Here is a 19,669-nt window from a genome sequence, read left to right as displayed (position 1 = left end):
GGGAAGGAGGTGTTTTCTGTGAACATGTGTATTGTTATCTGATCATCAAGGGAAGGTGGTGTTTTCTGTGAACATGTGTATTGTTATCTGATCATCAAGGGAAGGAGGTGTTTTCTGTGAACATGTGTTGTTATCTGATCATCAAGGGAAGGTGGTGTTTTCTGTGAACATGTGTATTGTTATCTGATCATCAAGGGAAGGAGGTGTTTTCTGTGAACATGTGTTGTTATCTGATCATCAAGGGAAGGAGGTGTTTTCTGTGAACATGTGTATTGTTATCTGATCATCAAGGGAAGGAGGTGTTTTCTGTGAACATGTGTTGTTATCTGATCATCAAGGGAAGGTGGTGTTTTCTGTGAACATGTGTATAGTTATCTGATCATCAAGGGAAGGAGGTGTTTTCTGTGAACATGTGTATTGTTATCTGATCATTAAGGGAAGGTGGTGTTTTCTGTGAACATGTGTATAGTTATCTGATCATTAAGGGAAGGTGGTGTTTTCTGTGAACATGTGTATAGTTATCTGATCATCAAGGGAAGGTGGTGTTTTCTGTGAACATGTGTATAGTTATCTGATCATCAAGGGAAGGAGGTGTTTTCTGTGAACATGTGTATTGTTATCTGATCATTAAGGGAAGGTGGTGTTTTCTGTGAACGTGTGTATAGTTATCTGATCATTAAGGGAAGGTGGTGTTTTCTGTGAACGTGTGTATAGTTATCTGATCATCAAGGGAAGGTGGTGTTTTCTGTGAACGTGTGTATTGTTATCTGATCATCAAGGGAAGGTGGTGTTTTCTGTGAACGTGTGTTGTTATCTTATTTTTATTACTTAATGATTTTTTTTCAGAGATACTTGTTCAAATTGATGTAGTGTTCTAATTTTTTATGAAAATTAAAAAATATCATTTATGAATCATGACTGAAACAGTACTTTGGGGAATGTACACAGTATGAACTTGTTTCATTCAATTTATTTTTGTTTTTATCATTTTTATTTTTACTTGATTGATGAAAAAAGTTTTCTCCAGCTTTTGAAATTTTTAGCTGTCTTTGTCTCCAATTGTTTAGGTGTGATATTATGCAGTATTAAATAGTAAACACCTCATCAGACTTCTATAACCATTTAAATCAAGTACCTGCAATGATTAAGTTACCCATGTGAAAAGAATTAATGCATTAAGCTCAATTAAGCAATGCTAGTTTATCCCTGGGTGTAACCAGGCAACCATAACCATGGTGACACATTCTATTTGTAATATTGTGTTTATCTTACAATCATGGACACAGACAACAATGACCTTGGCCAGTGTTCAGTGGTTCAAGTGAGGTTGTGTGTCTGAGCCTGGTTTCTGTAGAGCTGGGTCTGTGCTGCTGAAAGTGAACTGTAAGGAAAGAAAGGGGTAACATGTGTCAAGACCAACCCAAAGGTGTTTACTGACCAAGGTCCAAAATATTGTGAGCTCTGCTTTGTAAATAGAAATATTAAAGAGTGTACAGACATTTGGTCTTGGTTGGAGAGAAAACTGGCCATTATGTGAGGTGGATTGTTGTGCTGTATATCAATGGCTGATTATTCACACTTGTTACTTGATAGTTGACTTCAATACTATGGCTGTGCAGTGAGGCAGAAATATGGTGTATGGGGCATTCAGGGGAGTTCATTCAGCACTGGCTACAGTTTGTAAGACCTCTTAGGCTGTTTAAATCAACACTAGCAAATGTGTATAGAACCTTTGTGTTGGGTGCTTGACGGCATATGCTGCAGAACTCACTTTTAGGATGGCAGACAAAAGTTGCATTAAACAGACATTTACTTTATGCTGTATAAAAAATGGCCCTAATCAGAATGATTGGTTTATAATTAGAGCTAATTGACTGATGTACTTCCAGTGGTTAGACATACAATTGTGGTGCGTGATCTTGCTTTTCCTTCATGGAACATTGAAATCTAAAATTTGCTTTGAATGGATTTTCTTGCACATATTGGGATATAATCATAAATAAAAATCATGTGAACTTATTCAAATCATCACATGTAGCAGGTAATACTGGTTATAATTAGAAATCTGGTTAAAGATTAATTGACTGAAAACCCTGCACTACACCTGTGCCACTGTACTGATTACTGCATCATACTGCTAGTGTGACTTAATATCCAGAGATTTGCCTGTATAATTACTGTATCATACTGTTAATGTGGTTTACTATCCAGAGATTTGCCTGTATAATTACTGCATCATACTGTTAATGTGACTTACTATCCAGAGATTTGCCTGTATAATTACTGTATCATACTGTTAATGTGGCTTACTATCCAAAGATTTGCCTGTATAATCATGTGACAACTCAAGTTATGGTTATAAAGATACTGGACACTTTCCACAGTCCTTTAATTGCTTTTTTTAATCCTGTCACCCCCATGGAGATAAGCTCATATTGTATAATAATCATGGTTGTTTTCAATAACTTATTTCTGATGCCAAAGACTGCTGGCGCTGAATACAGGGATGAGATTTTTCAGACTATCAGTGGATTTCTGACTTTTTTGGGAGTCAAAAATATCATTGGCCTGGGTGCCCTTCCAACTTTTTCACTAAACGACAGTCTCATCTCTGTGAATATGCCACATATTAGTCTACATAACAGACTCCATTAATTCACTTTGACAGGCTGATACTTGCCAGCACTTTTGAAAAGATTTCGTTGTGAAGAAAATTCAATGAATTTTTAGTGGCTGCTAAATTGGCTGTATCAGTTTTCAATTCAACATTTAGATAACCTTGCTTTCAGACGCCCATGTCATTCCATAAACCTTCTACATACACACACCAATTACCAAGACTGGTATGTAAAGTAAAAAGGCAAACAACTTTGTGTGCTCCAACTAATTTTAATGTTATAATTACACAGTGAAGGTTTTAATCTAATTAGCATTGGGATATGATGTTAAACAGACATTTCTATTGACAGACTTGCATAGTGTGTGGAGGCACATTTTGGTATTTTCTTTACACATATTGATGTATGGCATTAAATCTGTGCTCAGTGCAAAAATTATCACAGTCTGGTTAAAATATAGTGAGGATTTCACAATATTGAAAAATGACTAATTATACACATCAATAACAAAATATTTTATGATACAAGTTTTTGGTTTGCTACTCACGATGTGATAGTGATTTTAGTAAGTTTAACAATTTACAAATTAATTACATATGATTTGGATTGTACATAATTATAAATACCATCTGTTCATCAATATTACCCAAATAATTAATGGATTTAAAGCTCTACATGTATCCATAACCTAGGTGAATGTGAAATTTGAAAACAAAGAACTGCTAAGAATTATCAGGAATTAAATGTACATTGGAATTCTACCTGTGGCCAGCCATTCAACCTTGACGCAGGATTCAAACCTGATGAATGCTAATGGCCCTAGTTACTGGTGGACCCCACCTGAGGGACCCCACCTGACGGAGCGGGCACATTGTAAGTGACACTGGAGACCCTGCAGGAGGGCAAAGGAGAGGGGCCTTATGACAATGGCCTATCACAACAGTTTTTGTTCCTATTTTTCTGAAAGTGACAGAGTTTTTTTTTTTTTTTTTGCTGCATGTTTTGTAGCCCTTGTAGGGTTTGAGTTTGACAATCAAATATACCAGTACTTATCAAATTTTGAAAAATTTTCATGTACTTTTAACCTTAGTATAGTCAAACCACTAGTGCTGAAAATAGTGCCATATTTTTCTCACTGCACCAAAGCAAGCACCAACCAAAACAATCTTTAACTGCAGTGACACTGAAAATACCAACAAAAGTTACAGCATTTCAAACTTGTGGAAATATATGCTAAGTTCATTTGTTCAAAAAGAAAGATGCACTTAGTAAACTCAAAGTGTGATACAATCTAAAACAGACCATTCTGTATGTAAATAGTTATTTTTTGTCTTATATAATATCACAGTATAAATTTTATGAAAATAATTTGAGCAAATCTGATTGACTGTCCCCACACTACTTAAACAGGTGGAATTGATTTAATATGTTACAGATTTAACTTTTAAATAATCTTAAACATTCGTATCATATTTTAGTTACAATTAAAGTTGTTACTTTAACTGTATAACCTAATTTAAGTAGTATTCTTGTGAATATAATATATTCTTAAAACAATAATTTACTGCTCTTTAAGGTCTTTCTATCTCTCATTAAGGTGCTTGACTTGAAGAAGTTAAGAAGTAGATATTGATACTGTAAAAACAATTATTTACTCTAGATCTGTGGATGCCAAAATCGTGATGAAATTAAACCCTACATTGGGTAAAAGTTGGTTCTGGTATTTCATCAAATAAAAATGTTCTAGTACAGTAGAAAGTGGCTACATTAATTAAAAGGTAAAAGTACAAATTTATGAACAACACCATCTCTAAAGAAAATCAAGACACCAAAAAAGTCTTGATTGTTATATATAACTCCCTGATTAGTATCTAGTCTGTATAAAAGTTTTGTCTTATTTTGCATAATCACCTTATGGTCAATTTTTCATAAAGAGAACTGTAGTCAAGTATCAGCACACATCATAATGCTCACTGCCTGAACATAGATCACAAAATAGTGCAAGTTTTGGACTTCTGACCAGCGCCACCAACCACATTTGCCTGATCCTCCCTTCTATATGAGCCATTGGAAACGTGAGACTTGGTTTTGAGAGAAGCCATCTTCTCCTTGTCCACAAACTCTTCCACTTCTGCAATCATATCTGTGACATCTTTGAGCTCTTTTTCTAATGTCTTTATTCTCAGATCTTTCCCTTCACCATCAGCTGTAAGTCTCTTGACACGTAACTGGAGATCTTTAATCTTCTGTTCTGAGCCTTCTTTCTCTCTCCTGCTCTCCTCAGCCTGATATTTCAGCACAGCCTTGTACTCCAGTCCCTCTCTGCGCTCAGTACTGGTCAGAGAAAGGCTGCTGCCAGGACGCTTCTCCTGAAGATGTTTTAACTGCACTTCCATCTCCTTCAACTGGTCATTGATGCGTCTGTTCTTCTCTCTTTCTTGGTCCAAGTCTCTTAGGAGGCCATCCTGCTTATTTTTAAGTTCTTCAACCTCTTCATCCTTCTGTTTGTGAAGGTGTTCAATAGCATTCTTGTACTTGGTATTTTCTTCTATTAATTTCTGGAATGCAATCTTCTCTGCCTCCTGTTCACTCAGGGTGGACTGTGCTAGCTCCTCCACTGTGGGCTCTTCTTTCTTTTCTTTTTCCTTCATGTCCTCTGTTGATTTACTGTCTTCCTCTTTCTCAGATGTAACATTGTTTTCTGTTGTTTGTGCAGATAGTACTGTGGCTGTCTCTTTAGACCGTTCACGGTTCTGATTCTCTGCCTCTACTTGTTGGTCTGGGTTAGTTTCAGCTTGGACCTGAACTCCGAAAGCAGCCCCATCTACACTGTCTCCTGGAGTCTTATTCTCCTCTGCTGGTTTATCAGAGGATTCCTCTTCTGCCTTGTCTGTCTTACTATCTTCACTTTCTGTGGCAGTTACTTCTGTGGATTTGATGTCCTCCCTGGGAGCCTCCACAGATTCAGATGTCTCTGCTGGTTTGTCCTCTTTACAAGGTCCCTCTGATGGCTTGGTATCTTCAGCACTTTCCACTGCCTTTTCTTCTGTGACTGTGGCTGGTTTTGAATTATCAGCCTCCTCTGGTGGCTTCTCTTCTGCCTGTGTGAGTTCTGTTTGCATAGAACCCTGACTGACCTCTGTCTCTTTGCTCTCCTCACCACCTTCAACTGGCTTCTCCTCAACAGGCTTGACTTCCTCAGCCTTATTTTCCTCACTTTCTGTTTGCTTCACATCTTCTGTTTTGGGTGTTTCACTGTCTGCAGGTTTAGGTGGCTTAGAACCTTCTGATGTAGCTTGAGCACCTGCTGTTTCTGCTGGTCTGGTTTCTTCTGAATCTGCTGCCTTTTCTTCCATTGGTTTAGACTCCACCACCTCTGTGGGCTGACCTTCCTCGGGTACAGCATCAGCAACCTTAGCCTCCTCAGTATCTTTTGACTTCTCTGTGTCAGGTTTTGCTCCCTCAGAGCCTGCAGGCATTTCCTCGACAGGTTTTGTGTCTTCTGAGTCTGTTAACTTTTCCTCTGCTTTGGTCTCTGGCTCTGCTGATAGTTCTACAGGTTTAATTTCCTCATTCTCTGCTGTTTTTTCTTCAGTTTTTACTTCCTCTGTTACTTCTGTCTTTTCATCTGAAGATCTGACTTCTTCGCTTCCTGCTGGCTGACTTTCTTCTGCCTCAGCTGGCTTGCTTTCTTCTATCTCTGTTGGCTTGCTTTCTTCTGTCTCTGCTGACTTGCTTTCATCTGTAGTTGGTTTGCCTTCTGCCTCAGCTGGCTTGCTTTCTTCTGTCTCTGGTGGCTTGCTTTCTTCTGTCTCTGCTGGCTTGCTTTCATTGGCTGTTGGCTTCTCTGCTGGGTTGCTTTCTTCTGTTTCTGCTGGGGTAGCCTCTGCAGACTTACCTTCTTGATTTGTTTTTTCCTCTGCAGATTCATCTACCTCTTGTGTGTTATTCTCTTCCACTGGTTTCTCTTCATCTTTTACTTCCCCACTCTCTGTGGGTGTGACCTCACTTGGTTTCTGCTCCTCCGGTTTCTGAACTTTGGCCTCATTATGAGAATGATGGTGCTCATCATTCCCTTGCTTCTCTGCATCGCTAGCTTCAGCTGGTTTGTCTTCAGTTGGTTTGTCTGCTAATACATCACTTTCCTGCTTCTGTTCTTCTCCTGGATGACTTTCTACAGGGGCAACCTCCTCCTGCTCAGCACTCATTGTTTCATCAGTGTGCTCTTCTCCTTTGATAAATATCACCCCAGAACTGGGTGTAGAGTAAGTTGCAATAACAGAATTTGGTCTTGAAGTCTTCTTCTCCTTGGCGCTGCTGGGTCTTGAGGAATCGGAAACAATTGGGTTTTGTGCTTGATTGCCTGAGCTTGGTCGGGATCCAGCTGGCCCTACAGGAGGGACTACCTCTGAAACAATTTCTTCTTCTGGACTACTGGATTTTTTGGTGGAATTGGAAGAGCTAGGTCTGCTCAGCTGTTTAGCAGATGCTACACTGGGTCTGGAAATGCTTGGTTCTTTAGTTGAAGCTGAACTGGGCCTGGAACTGCTTGGTTCTTTAACTGAAGCTGAACTGGGTCTGGAACAGCTTGGTTCTTTAGCAGATGCTGAACTGGGTCTGGAACTGCTTGGTTCTTTAGCAGAAGCTGAACTGGGTCTGGAACTGCTCGATTCTTTAGCTGAAGCTGAAGTAGGTCTGGAACTGCTTGGTTCTTTAGCTGAAGCTGAAGTAGGTCTAGAACTGCTTGGTTCTTTAGCAGAAGCTGAACTGGGCCTGGAACTGCTCGGTTCTTTAGCTGAAGTAGGTCTGGAACTGCTTGGTTCTTTAGCTGAAGCTGAACTGGGTCTGGAACTGCTTGGTTCTTTAGCTGAAGCTGAAGTAGGTCTGGAACTGCTTGGTTCTTTAGCTGAAGCTGAACTGGGTCTGGAACTGCTTGGTTCTTTAGCTGAAGCTGAACTGGGTCTGGAACTGCTTGGTTCTTTAGCAGAAGCTGAACTGGGTCTGGAACTGTTCGGTTCTTTAGCTGAAGCTGAAGTAGGTCTGGAACTGCTTGGTTCTTTAGCTGAAGCTGAACTGGCTCTGGAACTACTTGGTTCTTTAGCTGAAGCTGAACTGGGTCTGGAACTGCTTGGTTCTTTAGCTGAAGCTGAAGTAGGTCTGGAACTGCTCAATTCTTTAGCTGAAGCTGAACTGGGTCTGGAACTGCTTGGTTCTTTAGCTGAAGCTGAACTGGGTCTGGAACTGCTCGATTCTTTAGCTGAAGCTGAACTGGGTCTGGAACTGCTTGGTTCTTTAGCTGAAGCTGAACTGGGTCTGGAACTGCTCGATTCTTTAGCTGAAGCTGAACTGGGTCTGGAACTGCTCGATTCTTTAGCTGAAGCTGAAGTAGGTCTGGAACTGCTTGGTTCTTTAGCAGAAGCTGAACTGGGTCTGGAACTGCTTGGTTTTTTAGCTGAAGCTGAAGTAGGTCTGGAACTGCTTGGTTCTTTAGCAGAAGCTGAACTGGGTCTGGAACTGCTTGGTTCTTTAGCTGAAGCTGAAGTAGGTCTGGAACTGCTTGGTTCTTTAGCTGAAGCTGGAGTAGGTCTGGAACTGCTTGGTACTTTAGCTGAAGCTGAAGTAGGTCTGGAACTGCTTGGTTCTTTGGCAGAAGCTGAACTGGGTCTGGAACTGCTCGGTTCTTTAGCAGAAGCTGAACTGGGTCTGGAACTGCTTGGTACTTTAGCTGAAGCTGAACTGGGCCTGGAACAGCTTGGCTCCTTCTGGGACTTGCTAGAACTGGGCCTGGAGGTTTTACCCTGGCTAGTCCTGGAGCTTGGTCTGGAAGATGGTCTGTTTTCTATTGGTGTTGAAGGCCTGTTTGTTTTCTTATTGGACACAGGTCTGTCTACGCTACTTGTATCTGCTGACTGGGCCTGGAAATATATGACCACCTTCAATACCAGTAGTATCAGACACCTAACGTTAAAATCAATGCTTAAATACTCATAGATATATAAAACCTATACATGCACACTTTAACCTCAATACACCATCAATAATACAAACAGGGAGATTTGGAAAAGACAGTCTTATGATTTTCATCAAGTTGAACAACTGGTAAAAATATGATTAAAACAGTTGAAGAAAAGGTCAATAACATCAAAATTTGAAATGAACCATTGGTAAAAATATTCAATTTAGAAAAAGCAAAATCAGATTTTCTTCACATTTAAGCTTTTGTCTTTAAGGATTTATCTGTCGTGTGTCAAAAATTCAGTATAAACTTATAAAGATAAAGAAAAGATTTAAGTTACTATATATTAAGTTTTATTATTTTTCAAACATAATTTTTCTATTCATTTATTTATTTATTTGATAAGAAAGAGGATAAAAGACTACTGAAGAACACCAGTCATGTTCCAATTGCCTTAAGAATTAAATTGATCTGGATGTATCACTTGTCAGTGCTGTGCTCACCTTTGATAATACAGTGGCCCCCTGCGATCCTGCCTGGCTGTCTTGGCTGTTATCCCTGAAGGAGACAATACCAGTCTTAGTGTTATATTCAAAGTAAAACAGAAACTCAAAGCATTGTTTTTTCTGACCCTCTCCAGTTACATTCTTTGATATCTTTTGCATGATGTAACAGCACTGATGACAAAACCATCTCATTTCCCTATCTCTCTCTCCCCTCCCTCACATACACTGGAGTAACAGCACTGATGACAAAACCATCTCATTTCCCTATCTCTCTCTCCCCTCCCTCACATACACTCACACACACACACACACACACACACACTCACTCAAACAAACACACACACACACACACACTCACACACACACACACACTGATCTCTCCCTCATACCCACTCTCTCTCTCTCTTTCACTCATGAATTCAGCCTTACATTTTCTGGCCAGAAGACATCCTCTCAGATGCAAGCAGCAAATGCTCTCATACTTGATGTTACTACAGATATAAACCTTCACATCACTGGGTCTATAATCAACTGTTGCTATGTGAGCTCCAATGGTTCCATCTTTGACAAACTGTACAAAATTAGCATGTGATTTCTTTTATTTGATCTTATATGACTTGCATGTTTTCTGTTCTCAGTTCCCCATCTATATGTCAGCTCACGCCTTGGTAACAGGCAGTGATTAATATTTAAATCTTTGTTTTGGATTATAGCAATCTTGTTAAGTGGTATCCTATTACTAATTGAGCTAATACATAATACTTGATTTCTTATGTATACAAACATTCTCTTTCATGTTTTAGTGTTACAAATTAGTCTGAAGTACAAATCTCAATTCTTCAAGGAAATAAGTTTAACTTATGATTAGGTGAAAAAATTGTAAGGCATGGCTTTTTTAACTTCTGAGACGTACAGTACTCAGTACAGTACACTGCAGAAAAACAGAATCTAGCAGTTAAAACTGTTTTATTTATATTTTCATATTAACTGTAATGTTGAAACTAGGATAAAAAAGAAAATGTGATTAAAAGTGTAGACCGAGTTTTATTATTAACAAGAAGACGGTAAACAAATACTTACTAAACTAGTAATAAATTCTAGGTTAATAATTTATACATTGTGTAAGAATTAAAGGGCCAGGTGCAACCGCCGACCTGGTTCATGAAATGTACAGACATATCCTATATATTTAAATTAGACAATAATTTTTATCAAAGTTATATCATAATATCACAAATAATTTACTTTTTTCTGCTCCAGTGCTATTTTATTACTCTTTAGTTTAAAGGGTTAGTAGGTCAAATATTTTCAACTAAATCACATGCGTACCGACGTGGCCTAACTTCATGAAATCTGACTCAGCCAGAGTCTTCCGCACAGATTATATCAACTTACCACGCAAATCAACGCCAAACACCGACTAAGAACCTAATTTTCCCCTGGCTATGTCGTCGGCAAGGTGCTCTGTCGCCATATTTTATAAACAAATCATATTTCCGGACATGCGCATTATACGTTTTCCGGTGTAAACAACGTGACATCGGCAACGGTATTGATCCAAGAGGCAAGAGCACTAGAGAATCTTCTGAATGAGAGTCTGTTCATATGAGAATCGATATACAGTGTGGAGCATGGGCTGTGCTCCCAGCGCGGCCGCTTATAAACGCCAAGAAAATTCTTACTGTTACGAATATAACACTGGAACAACAGACTTGGAGCGTACCAACGGAGAGGTGCCGTCCAAAGTGCCGCTGGCCGAGCTGACGTCAGGGTTTTCTACACGTACAGGTAGGTCATTAGACAGCCACGGGAAGATGACCAAAATAACCATGACTTTATCCGATGATGGATCATTATTGCAGATTGAAAAAATCGACAATCTCAGCGTCACCCTCTCCTTCAGGGATGAATTAGACGGAGGCAGTGGCAATAAGAAAACTGAAAGTGACAATGTCGAGGAAACGCCACACATGACAAAACACACAAACTACGGCACTGATGTCTTGTGTCCCCCCACTCAATCCACGAGGCATTTATCTTTAGAAAATCTTCGGACTCCATGCCTAGCGTCCATGTTTAGTGTCCAGTCAAAGCCAGAACTTGGCGTCCGTGTGTCTGGAGAAGAGGAGAGCGACCAGACCGTGCTTAGGGCAGACCACAGGGAGATGCAGCAAGGGAAGAGTAAACTGTTTTCTTACAGTGGAATGCAGAGTGATTTCATGATCACGGATAATCCATACATTGCTAATTGTAACCCTGTTCAAAGGAGTTTGAATAGTCCATACCCGGATAAATCTGAGCTCACTTCGGGTGACAGTCACTGCCTATGTGGAGTCACAGATGATTTAGTTCAGGGAGACACACCTGAATTTTCCAGAGAAGGCATTGAGAACATTGGCATTTCTATCCCTGACCAGCTCCCTCTGTCTCAAAGTGTGGACAATGACCATGGAACAAGATATCTTAAGTGTGGTCAGCAGGCCAGTGTGGTGGTGGCCATCAGCCCAGCTGAAGGGACAGGTGGGACAGCCAGCATAGGTGGGACAGCCAGCTCAGCTGGAACAGTCAAGGCAGGTGGGACAGCCAGTTCAGCTGGGATAGGTGGGACAGCCAGCTCAGCTGGGACAGTCAGGACAGGTGGGACAGCCAGCTCAGCTGGGACAGTCAGGACAGGTGGGACAGCCAGCTCAGCTGGAATAGCCAGCTCAGCTTGGACAGGTGGGGCGGGGACCTGTGGTACTGACAATGTGAACTTTGAGGAGACTGAAGCCCCCAGTTTCTCTCCTACCACTAGAAATGCCCAGCACAACATTTCTATTTTCCCATTGAACACCAGCTCTGGGGCCTGCACTCACAGCGATAAGGCTGATGAGAATTTAACTTTGTTAAATCCAGATCCAGTTCATCCCCTGCGGACCATAACAAGAGATCCATACAAGCAGTCTCCTTCAGTTCTCAAAGACACTGGTCAGATTCTGGATGCTGGTCAGCTACTGACGCAGGCTCTGATGTCCACAACACCTGCCCTCACAGATCATGATATTGTGGGAACATCTGAGAAAACTTGCCTCATATAATTGTCATCTCATTGGGAAGTCTTTTTTTGTTTAGATGCCTATATATAGAGTATGTGCCTGTTGTTCTGAACAATATTATTATTATATGATAATAATAATAACACCTGAAAGCAGGGGATTAATAATACCTGAGGTTACATTGTACTGGTACCTCTGAATGTGTCATGTTAAAATCAAATAAATATTGCATTCTGCATTTCACAATTAGCATTGTGTAGATTGCATCTAAAGTACCTTGCATCTTTTTTTTCTGATCACAGTTGTAGGAAAAAATCCCATTAGCTAATTATTTTCTCAAAGTGAATTAAAACTTTATTTTCTCACACTTAATTTTTATTTTTGCTAAGACAAGGGAACAATCAAGATACAATATTTTTATTTAATTATATATGAGCTCATGATTATAAAAGGTGCTGAAGAAAAGTTTAAACTAATAATTGTTGAATAATATTTTAATGCTGAATTAATTGTGGATTAGATAATCTAATTAACCTTTGCTAAAATACACACATTTTTGTGATTCGATGATTTAAAGGTTTATATTTTGGATTCTGAAAATGAAAGATTTGTATATTGGTTTCTGAGACTGAAGGGTCTGTATTTTGGTTTCTGAGATTGAAAAGCTTGTATTTTGGTTTTTGAGATGGTAATGTTTGTATTTTTTTCTGCTGCTGCTCCTGGACAGTGATGAAATGATGGCATAATAAACTTCAATCATGGTATTAAAATTTTTGATCCATTTGAAAATGACGCAAAGTAAAGTCCAAATAAGATAATTAAATTAATACCCTCTACTGTTTTCATTTTCTTTTCACATTTTACCCCCCCCCCCTCCAAAAAATAAATATGATAATAAATAAATAAATAAATAAATAAATAAATAAATAAATAAATAAATAAATAAATAAATGGAAATGAATATCTGCATGTGGATATAAATGCTGCCACTTAGTATTTTTAAAAATATTTTTGTAAAGACCAGCTTTTTCCACTGCAGAACCAAAGGTTTCTGATTAGAAGAAATTGCAGTTTTAATGCTGGATAAAAAGATTTGTTCAAATCATGTGTCTATCAGAATGATGGTGAACTTTCACAATGGTCTTTGCATGTCAGTGCATCCATCTTAGACAGAAATGTCTTCACCATGATAACATTCTGTGCAACATCTGGTTGTGCATGTGATGGATTTATGTAATAAAATGTCACCCCAATACAAAACTGGATATTTCATCACACACAATAAAGCCCACTTCGCTTCGCATGAATTAATTAGCTGGTTTTAGAATTCATTGCTGTGGGAAATTGGTTTGTTGTCCTTAATGCCCATGTGGTGAAATAGCTCCAGACTTGATGCAAGAAGGAAAATGAAAGCCTGCTAAGCCTACATTTCTTGGAAAGGTTATCAGTAGGTTTCCAGGAATACCATCAAGGAAAATGCTTAACCCCTGGGGAAAACACAGTGCCTCTGTTTTCTCAAAGCTGACTCCCGTATATAGTGTGGCTAAGGAAAAGTGAGTGGACATTGATATAATTGCTTTGTTATGTACCGCCAGCTACAAGCAATTAATATATGCGTAAACACCAAGAAATGATTTTTTCAGGTTGGGACAGTTAAGACATTTAGATTAATTAAATTTCAGTTGAAAGCTTACTAGGATAGTTCATGTGCCCTGTTTTCTGCACAGACCAATCATCACTACCACTACAATCTGCAACATTACTCCTAAGATAATTAATTAACTAGGAAAAAATTATATAATTTCATAGCTAAATGGAAAGCTAATGAGAAATTCCAGCACTCTCATGTGATGGCAGTATTTTAGGTCAGGCTAATGAAGTTCTCCATCTCCTGAGCCCAAGCAGTCACCAACTTTCTGTCTCCAGGCTCATTGTGCTTCATTATAAAGATGATTATCATGTAACCTACCAAGAGGTTTATCATGTACATAGTACATACTTTATATTAGGTTAATTGATAGGTTAATGGCATTGGGTGTCCTCTAATGGTCAACATGTCATTAAAATGTCTACCCAGTAACATATACTTAAGGTTCATGAGTAGAGTTTTCACAGGCTTCAATTAAAAAAAAAAAAAAAAAAAAAAAAATATATATATATATATATATATATATATATATATATATATATATATATATATATATATATATATATATATATATATAAAGAAAATGAACAAATAAGTAAATCTGTTTTCTCCATGTTAACTTAGGCCCAGAGTCCTCATCGGGGGTGCAAGATCAAAATACAAAAGTACTCTCTCTCTCTCTCTCTCTCTCTCTATATATATATATATTGGACCCTTTACTTCACTTCAGATAAACACAGACACACACACACACACACCCTTAAGGTTCAGAAACACATTAAACTAGAGGATCAGAGAGGCGATACCGCCTCCGAATATTGTACCACCAGCTGGAGCAAGCGCATTCGTATAGACCCCCACATACACAAAATAAGGGGTGCAGCCACCAGTCTTGTGCTTGACAAGCTGTAAAAATGCAATCAACAAGAATTTTCAAAATATGCAAAAAATATATATAACTAAAAATGGTGCAATCAAAGTTAAGTTCATTGTAAGGTAGGTCAAAGGTCAATTTCAAGGTCACAGTAAATTGCCAGTATATGACTTCCTATCCAACTTCAATAGTAACTATGGACCTATCTCTGCCAGTTTTGGAGATAAAAGGGAAGCAAAATTTGCAAAGTTCAGTTCATGGTGAAAAGTAGGTCAAAGGTCAATTTCAAGGTCACAGTAAGATTGCCAGTATATGACTTCCTATTCAACTTCAATAGTAACTATGGACCTATCTCTGCCAGTTTTGGAGATAAAAGGGAAGCAAAATTTGCAAAGTTCAGTTCATGGTGAAAAGTAGGTCAAAGGTCAATTTCAAGGTCACATTTAGATTGCCAGTATATGACTTCCTATTCAACTTCAATAGTAACTATGGACCTATCTCTGCCAGTTTTGGAGATAAAAGGGAAGCAAAATTTGCAAAGTTCAGTTCATGGTGAAAAGAAGGTCAAAGGTCAATTTCAAGGACACAGTAAAATTGCCAGTATATGACTTCCTATGCAAGTTCAATAGTAACTATGGACCTATCTCTGCCAGTTTTGGAGATAAAAGGGAAGCAAATTTTGCAAAGTTCAGTTCAAGGTGAAAAGTAGGTCAAAGGTCAATTTCAAGGTCACAGTAAAATTGCCAGTATATGACTTCCTATTCAAGTTCAATAGTAACTATGGACCTATCTCTGCCAGTTTTGGAGATAAAAGGGAAGCAAAATTTGCAAAGTTCAGTTCATGGTGATAAGTAGGTCAAAGGTCAATTTCAAGGTCACAGTAAGATTGCCAGTATATGACTTCCTATTCAACTTCAATAGTAACTATGGACCTATCTCTGCCAGTTTTGGAGATAAAAGGGAAGCAAAATTTGCAAAGTTCAGTTCATGGTGAAAAGTAGGTCAAAGGTCAATTTCAAGGTCACATTTAGATTGCCAGTATATGACTTCCTATTCAACTTCAATAGTAACTATGGACCTATCTCTGCCAGTTTTGGAGATAAAAGGGAAGCAAAATTTGCAAAGTTCAGTTCATGGTGAAAAGAAGGTCAAAGGTCAATTTCAAGGTCACAGTAAAATTGCCAGTATATGACTTCCTATGCAAGTTCAATAGTAACTATGGACCTATCTCTGCCAGTTTTGGAGATAAAAGGGAAGCAAATTTTGCAAAGTTCAGTTCAAGGTGAAAAGTAGGTCAAAGGTCAATTTCAAGGTCACAGTAAAATTGCCAGTATATGACTTCCTATTCAAGTTCAATAGTAACTATGGACCTATCTCTGCCAGTTTTGGAGATAAAAGGGAAGCAAAATTTGCAAAGTTCAGTTCATGGTGATAAGTAGGTCAAAGGTCAATTTCAAGGTCACAGTAAGATTGCCAGTATATGACTTCCTATTCAACTTCAATAGTAACTATGGACCTATCTCTGCCAGTTTTGGAGATAAAAGGGAAGCAAAATTTGCAAAGTTCAGTTCATGGTGAAAAGTAGGTCAAAGGTCAATGTCAAGGTCACAGTAAGATTGCCAGTATATGACTTCCTATTCAACTTCAATAGTAACTATGGACCTATCTCTGCCAGTTTTGGAGATATAAGGGACTAAATGTTATAATTTTGGAGTTACCATAATGTGCCATAAATTTCCTACAGAAAAAATTAATTAAAATAAAGAAAAGGTCATTTTGGTCAAAGTTCTTGAAATGGGAGGTTCTCTGAAGTTGCAGAAGTTTAAATTTGATAAAATAATGTCATTTTTGACCACAAGTTGTCTGCTTTGCCAAGCATTATGTTTTATTTTTCCGGAGTTCAAAATTTATTATCCATTACCGTACTGCACATTTTTACGGAAGCCGACTGGTGCCATATGTTGAAAAAAAAAATTATCTCGAAATTTCGAGATAGCATTTTTTTTGTTCAAATTTCAAAATACTATCTCGAAATTTCGAGATAAATTTTTTTGCTCAAATATCAAAATGCTATCTCGAAATTTCGAGATAATTTTTTTTTTTGTTCAAATTTCAAAATGCTATCTCGAAATTTCGAGATAAAAATTTTTTTTTGTTCAAATTTCAAAATAGTATCTCGAAATTTCGAGATAATTTTTTTTTCTACATATGGCACCAGTCGGCTTCCGTACATTTTCCTTTCACCACCAATATGTACTTTCTGATACAGCGTAACTCGAAAACCGTATGGAATACAAAAAAACCGAGACCACCTCCAGTGTTGGGCTTTACATGCTCTACAAAATGCAAAAAAGAATGGGTCTCTAGCATTAACGGTTCCCGAATTAGAGACAGTTTTCAGTTTCGGTATCTTATGGCCGCTACTCCTGTGAAAATGCACCGATTGACCCCAAATTCACGGAGATGAAAGATGACCTGAAGGGTAACACTTTCCAATAATATTATTGGTTAAGTCTGTGTGGCGTCTGAATAACAGGGCAAAAAAATTTTTTTTCGTAAAAAATTTCATTTTTTTGAAAATTTTGACCCATTTGACCTTGAAGTAAAGGTCAAAGGTCAAATCCGAGGGTATATTTGAAATCTACACATATGACTTTTGGAAAGCCGTCTATAGAAATTTTTCCCGTAACTCCTACTGTAGGGTAGATAATTAGCATTTAATTTTGCCATTTTTAGACAAGGGTGCATTGCAATGAGTGCCACACCCAGACCCCAATACCGACAAAGCCCAAATTTTACGTGGAACGAGTTGAGATTATAGGTGACCTAAATCCATGAGATGGGTACGGGGGCCCTTACCGTCTAGGAGGAGAAGCGGTAACGGTAACATGGCGGCGGAGCCGGCAGAACGGACCGGACGGGACCGAAACCATGTGTTCCGCCAGCGCTAACGCTGGTGGTAAATTTTTTTGTTCAAATTTCAAAGTAGTATCTCGAAATTTCGAGATAATTTTTTTTTCTACATATGGCACCAGTGGGCTTCCGTACATTTTCCTTTCACCACCAATATGTACTTTTTGATACAGCGTAACTCGAAAACCGTATGGAATACAAAAAAACCGAGACCACCTCCAGTGTTGGGCTTTACATGCTCTACAAAATGCAAAAAAGAATGGGTCTCTAGCATTAACGGTTCCCGAATTAGAGACAGTTTTCAGTTTCGGTATCTTATGGCCGCTACTCCTGTGAAAATGCACCGATTGACCCCAAATTCACGGAGATGAAAGATGACCTGAAGGGTAACACTTTCCAATAATATTATTGGTTAAGTCTGTGTGGTGTCTGAATAACAGGGCAAAAAATTTTTTTTTCGTAAAAAATTTCATTTTTTTGAAAATTTTGGCCCATTTGACCTTGAAGTAAAGGTCAAAGGTCAAATCCGAGGGTATATTTGAAATCTACACATATGACTTTTGGAAAGCCGTCTGTAGAAATTTTTCCCGTAACTCCTTCCGTAGGGTAGATAATTAGCATTTAATTTTGCCATTTTTGGACAAGGGTGCATTGCAATGAGTGCCACACCCAGACCCCAATACCGACAAAGCCCAAATTTTACGTGGAACGAGTTGAGATTATAGGTGACCTAAATCCATGAGATGGGTATGGGGGGCCTTACCGTCTAGGAGGAGAAGCGGTAACGGTAGCCGTCCGGCGGAGCCGGCGGAGCCGGCGGAGCCGGCGGAACGATCCGGACGAGACCGAAACCATGTGTACCGCCAGCGCTAACGCTGGTGGTACAATTAATACAAGTGGATTAATTTTATATTATGAAGTTTCAGCAGCCAGAAGCCAATCATTACTGCCACTGTTTTATAGCAATAAAGCATTATCTACAAACAATGTGATGGTAAGGCAGATAAGACACATATGGAGACGCCATCCTGGGTTCAGAGATCTTCAGATATCTCTGTCTTCCTACATTTACCAGCTGGTGGCTTGTTTCTGTAGTGCGTAGTTCACACCATGGCATGCAAACTTCACATTCATACTGGCATGGATCACTCTCCAAATGAAAATGAATGTAGTATTTAGCTGGAGTATAAGAGTACTTTATTTAGACTTCCTGAATATGAGTGGCATTATGGAATAGTTGATTGATTTGGAACTGAAAACCTATTGATGTTATATTCTGTGCTGTGACTGGTGTAAAATTACATTTTGATAAGGTGGAACTGCATGATAAGTGCAAAACTGTGTTATGACTAATTAAGTGAGTGCATGGGGAAATAAGTGATTATTTTTAATACATACTCTCATGTTAAAAGTGCAATGTGAGAGACTGCAATCCAGAGATGATCAGTGACAAGGCTGTTAAACAAGTCTATAATTACAAGCTGTCGGAGTGATATCATAAAAGTTTAGAAAAAAGCCAGGCAGGAAATATATAGTTTTTAAGGAAAGCTTTTACCAGGGGGGCTGTAGAAAGATCAAGTTTGTAATTCCAAAGATCAGTGTCAGGTGAACAAGACTGCTGATGACAGAGAGAGAAAAAATTACTTGAAACAAAAAACTGATCAACATTGAATGCAAATGCAGTTAATGAATTAAGGCACTTAACCCACAAGCAGAAATTGCTAAGGTTTTTATTTCTCCCTGGAGGCTTCCAGTTAGATTATATTATTATCTGCAAAACAGTAACAGTTGTAATTATATTGGTTTTCTATGCAATGAAAGTTGTAGAAATGTATGTTTAGAAGACAAGGCTGTAGTAGGATGGTACGTGTAGAAGACAAGGCTGTAGTAGAAGTCTACACACAGGACAGATGCTTGAATCCTGACAACATGACTCTCCACAGTCCACATTTTCTTTGACACACAACATACCCATTCCCAGGCAATTTCTGAGGGACCAGCTTAGGATGCACTTTCACAGAAGACAATTGGATTACATTTTTCTCTAAAACACAATATAACATCATTAGCTGCATACTGTGCATTACTGCATTTATATAATAAACATAACACTGAACAC

At 38.5% G+C, this 19,669-nt stretch overlaps 2 protein-coding genes across 2 annotated transcripts; one reads left to right on the top strand and one right to left on the bottom strand.

The window, feature by feature from the left end:
- Positions 1-2,869: 2,869 nt before the first annotated feature.
- LOC106172185 (uncharacterized) lies at positions 2,870-9,529 on the bottom strand. The gene is made up of 3 exons (XM_013552801.2): positions 9,510-9,529; positions 9,078-9,132; positions 2,870-8,533 (listed from the first exon to the last, which is right to left on the bottom strand). Exons 1-3 carry the CDS (start codon positions 9,527-9,529, stop codon positions 4,607-4,609), a joined length of 4,002 nt encoding a protein of 1,333 aa, XP_013408255.2. The 3' UTR covers positions 2,870-4,606.
- A 1,048-nt stretch (positions 9,530-10,577) lies between these two features.
- Positions 10,578-12,942, top strand: LOC147760946 (uncharacterized). Its single transcript, XM_087014951.1, has 2 exons — positions 10,578-11,717; positions 11,754-12,942. The coding sequence occupies exons 1-2, from the start codon at positions 10,670-10,672 to the stop codon at positions 12,155-12,157; spliced, it is 1,452 nt and encodes a 483-aa protein (XP_086871077.1). The 5' UTR covers positions 10,578-10,669; the 3' UTR covers positions 12,158-12,942.
- Positions 12,943-19,669: the final 6,727 nt, after the last annotated feature.

This window comes from Lingula anatina, chromosome 6, assembly GCF_051362555.1.
Source record: "Lingula anatina isolate TDL-2025a chromosome 6, LinAna3.0, whole genome shotgun sequence".
NCBI classification, from domain to species: Eukaryota; Metazoa; Brachiopoda; class Lingulata; order Lingulida; family Lingulidae; genus Lingula; species Lingula anatina.
This window is presented reverse-complemented; position numbering and strand designations above follow the sequence as displayed.